Genomic DNA, 3521 nt, shown 5'->3' on the forward strand with positions numbered 1-3521 from the left:
ATATATATATATATATATATATATATATATATATATATATATATATAGAGTGCCTCTTTATTTTATCGCTGTTAATTAGTCGACAGGAAAACCTGTTTTATTCAAATCTTACGGAAGAAAAACAGCAAGAAAAGCTTCTTATGAACTTCTGGAAATCTTTGAAATATCTTAGGATATATTGTAATTGAATGTGACTTTATTAATTTTAGTATATAATCTACCAAAAAAAAAAATTTTATAAATAAACATTTAGATAAAAAAAAATAGAAGCTTATAAAGAGGGAGAGAAAGAAGGGAAGAGACGTTAAAACTAGCTAATGTCTCTCTCATAAGAGACTGCTTATATTTATAGTAAAAAGTATTATTCAAGTCGCAAATATTGTTGCCAATATAGAATCTTTTTTCTCTTTATTTGACATAAATAATTATTACCAGTTTTGTTTTTATTTTCACTAATAAGACTTTCTTATTCAATAATAATACTCAGTGTTCCTTGCAAGTTGCCTGAATATTGTAAAGTCCGTTAAACATTAAATTATAATAATGGCTGAGACACAAAGAATGACTGTATATGGAAGACATCCTCCATGTGCTTATAGCAGCAGATTAGATGATCGCCGATCTAAAAGGTAAAAATTATTAATTATATGCTGTAATGTGCATCATTGAATTAATTATTTGTTTCCAGGATGGCATTACGACATGAAAGAAATAGAAAGCCGGATAAGCCGGATGATTTCGTATGTTACGAGTCGAGTGACGATGAAGCCGAGACGGTGACCGAAGGCAAACAGTTTTTGAGAACATCTTTCAACTTCGTAGATTATGTGCGGTCACGCGAAACGAATACGCGCGAAGTGCGGAATATTAATCAGGAATACGGTTCCCGTCATATATTGACGCATGATTTATTTAAGGAATATTCGGTCAGCTTGAACAACATGAACAAAGTATTCTGTTCGCAGTGGTTGAGTGATAGACAAGTAGTATTCGGTACTAAGTGCAATAAGCTTATGGTTTATGACGTAGCGACGCAAAAATTAGATCAGATTCCGTCTCTTCACGGAAGACAGCTCAGTCCGGGCGGTAATGTTATGCCCGAGCAACAATGTGGCATTCATTCCGTTCAAATTAATCCTTCGAGGTAATTTTTGGATTTTTCTTCTCGTCACTTTTTATCGTCCACAGAAATAAAAAAAAGAACAAAATTTTTTATTTTATTTTATCTTTGTCTTACAGAACTCTTTTATCCACCGGCGCGAGAAGTAGTAATGAAATAGCGATCTATAGATTACCGACTTTGGATCCAGTTTGCGTCGGCGAAAGTGGCCATAGGGATTGGGTATTCGATATGTGCTGGTTGGATGACGAATTTTTAGTGTCGGGTTCTAGAGATACGAAAATGGCTCTATGGCGTATTGATAATGATCTCGCTGAAGCTCCCGATAGAGCAGATGTGCCTACACATAGGTAAAATTGAATATAAATTAAAATTGTAGTCTCTTTTGTCATACTATGGTAAAAGCAGAAAAGCAGAATAATTTTCTTTTTATAATAGATATCATAATGTATTAATATTTTTTTATCCAATGAGATAATAGAAATTCAGAAATCTGAAACTGGAAATAATTATCATTATTATTATTATTTTAAATTTTAGTACTTATTATTATTTTAGCTTTTAGTACTTACTATTATTAATTTCATTATTAATCTTTAAAAATTACTTCTAATAATTCACTTCTATTTAGATTGATTCAGCCTGTCTGCGTGAAAGAATGTAAGTCCGCACAGAAAGTCCGAGCGCTAGCATTCAATAAAGCATACAAGGAGATCGCAGCGTTGACCCTCAATAGCTTTATACATATCTGGTCGGCCGAATCCTTCAAACAGAAAATATCTAGAAAACTGCCAGCCTGCCAGGAAAACGTTTGTCTTGCTGTACAAGACGATGGTGTATACGCAATTGGATGCAGATCTTATACTCTTTTACTGGACGCACGTACATTGCAACCAATTAAAAAAATACCATCAAGGTAAATTAATTTTTTTAAAGTAATTTAATTTTTTTTTGGTACTTTAGAGTCACTTAATAATACCAACAAATTCTTGAGTACAGATATAGTGGTTGTGGCATCAGATCAGCAAGTTTTCAAGGATCTGTTCTAACTATTGGAACTGGACTAGGAATGCTTATGTTCTACGATGTTAGAGCTCAAAAATATCTGGAATCTTCTATAAATTCTAATAGAACTGTTGTGTTGAAAGCTTCAAAAGGATATGTGGTAAGTTTTATTGTGTTGTTTAAAGGTAATGAGTCATATATTGTATTTGTCTTTCATTTCATGTGTCTTTTCATAAATAATTAGATAATTGTTGCATTTTATAACTGAAAAATAATGGGATAGTGCTTTATTGATTAGCATAATTTTTATACTTGAATTAATTTTAAATTAAATGTTTTCGTGAATCATCACATGTATTATCATATGATATGTCCACAAAGAGTCATGTATCGTAGGAAAATATTAGTGACAATGTAAATAGTAATCACTTGTAGTTTTTTTTTGGAAATGTTCCAATTTTAAATTTAACTATTATATTTTGTTACTTTAATTTAATTTATTTTACATATGGAATGATTTATGTATTTATTCCATTACCAGTTTCCGGATGAAGAATATATAGATGGTTTCCAAAATGTGAAATACACTCCCGCCATTTATACACATTGCTATGATGCATCGGGTACTCGACTATTTACAGCAGGTGGTCCATTGCCTGCAAATCTATACGGCAACTATGCAGGATTATGGCAATGAAAATTTAAGCGAATGAAACAAATATGATAATTGCTAAATTAAATAATTAAGATATAAGTCGTACGTATATGTCATGAAAGGCTTGACTGCTTAATTTTAGAATTACAGATTATCGTGTGTATTTGAAACTTTATATTAATTTAATATTTTAGGTCTCGAAAAGACGATAAACTTGTCAAAAAACTTTTAACTTTTTTCTAAATTATTTAATTTGTTGATTCTTTTCTTTTTTCTTCCAGAAAATTGATTAATTCTACGTATTATATGGAAAACTTGGAAGTAAATAATTTATATTTACTTCACGATTGCATGAACCTGTTACAAAACGTATTTATATTTATGAAAACGTAATATTTTTTAAATAATAAAAGAAAAATGTTTTGTTGAAAGGATACAAAAATATATCATTATTATACCTTATAACATATGTATGTGATAATTAACTGAAAAAATTAATTTTTTATTTCACTAATTTAAAATTTAAAAAATTGAATATTTTTAGATGTAATAAATAAATTTTTTGTATAAATTTGATTATAAATAAATTGGATCAAAAAAAAAATAATGATCTGATAAGTAATATCAGATTATAAAAAATTAACGCTGGTCGCTATTCTATTATGAATAAATAATAATTTAAAAATAATATCAATATTGTGTGTGTGTGTGTGTGTGTGTGTGTGTGTGTGTGTGTGTGTG

General features: G+C 29.6%; 1 protein-coding gene across 1 annotated transcript; it reads left to right on the plus strand.

Annotated features, from left to right (window-relative positions):
* The first annotated feature begins 75 nt into the window (after nt 1-75).
* Nucleotides 76-2903, plus strand: LOC108746796 (DDB1- and CUL4-associated factor 12). Its single transcript, XM_018483758.1, has 7 exons — nt 76-180; nt 488-629; nt 689-1144; nt 1240-1470; nt 1752-2036; nt 2120-2285; nt 2667-2903. Exons 2-7 carry the CDS (start codon nt 544-546, stop codon nt 2820-2822), a joined length of 1380 nt encoding a protein of 459 aa, XP_018339260.1. The 5' UTR covers nt 76-180; nt 488-543; the 3' UTR covers nt 2823-2903.
* The last annotated feature ends 618 nt before the right edge of the window (nt 2904-3521 follow it).

The sequence above is a fragment of the Trachymyrmex septentrionalis genome, unplaced genomic scaffold, assembly GCF_001594115.1.
Source record: "Trachymyrmex septentrionalis isolate Tsep2-gDNA-1 unplaced genomic scaffold, Tsep1.0 scaffold19, whole genome shotgun sequence".
Lineage (NCBI taxonomy): Eukaryota > Metazoa > Arthropoda > Insecta > Hymenoptera > Formicidae > Trachymyrmex > Trachymyrmex septentrionalis.

What these genes read in the sequence shown, in the direction of transcription:
- LOC108746796 (XM_018483758.1), top strand. Translation starts at nt 544, where the DNA reads ATGGCTGAGACACAAAGAATGACTGTATATGGAAGACATCCTCCATGT. An exon ending in GCAGATGTGCCTACACATAG is followed by an intron (nt 1,471 to 1,751) that starts GTAAAATTGAAT and finishes ACTTCTATTTAG; the next exon opens with ATTGATTCAGCCTGTCTGCG. An exon ending in AAGCTTCAAAAGGATATGTG is followed by an intron (nt 2,286 to 2,666) that starts GTAAGTTTTATT and finishes TTCCATTACCAG; the next exon opens with TTTCCGGATGAAGAATATAT.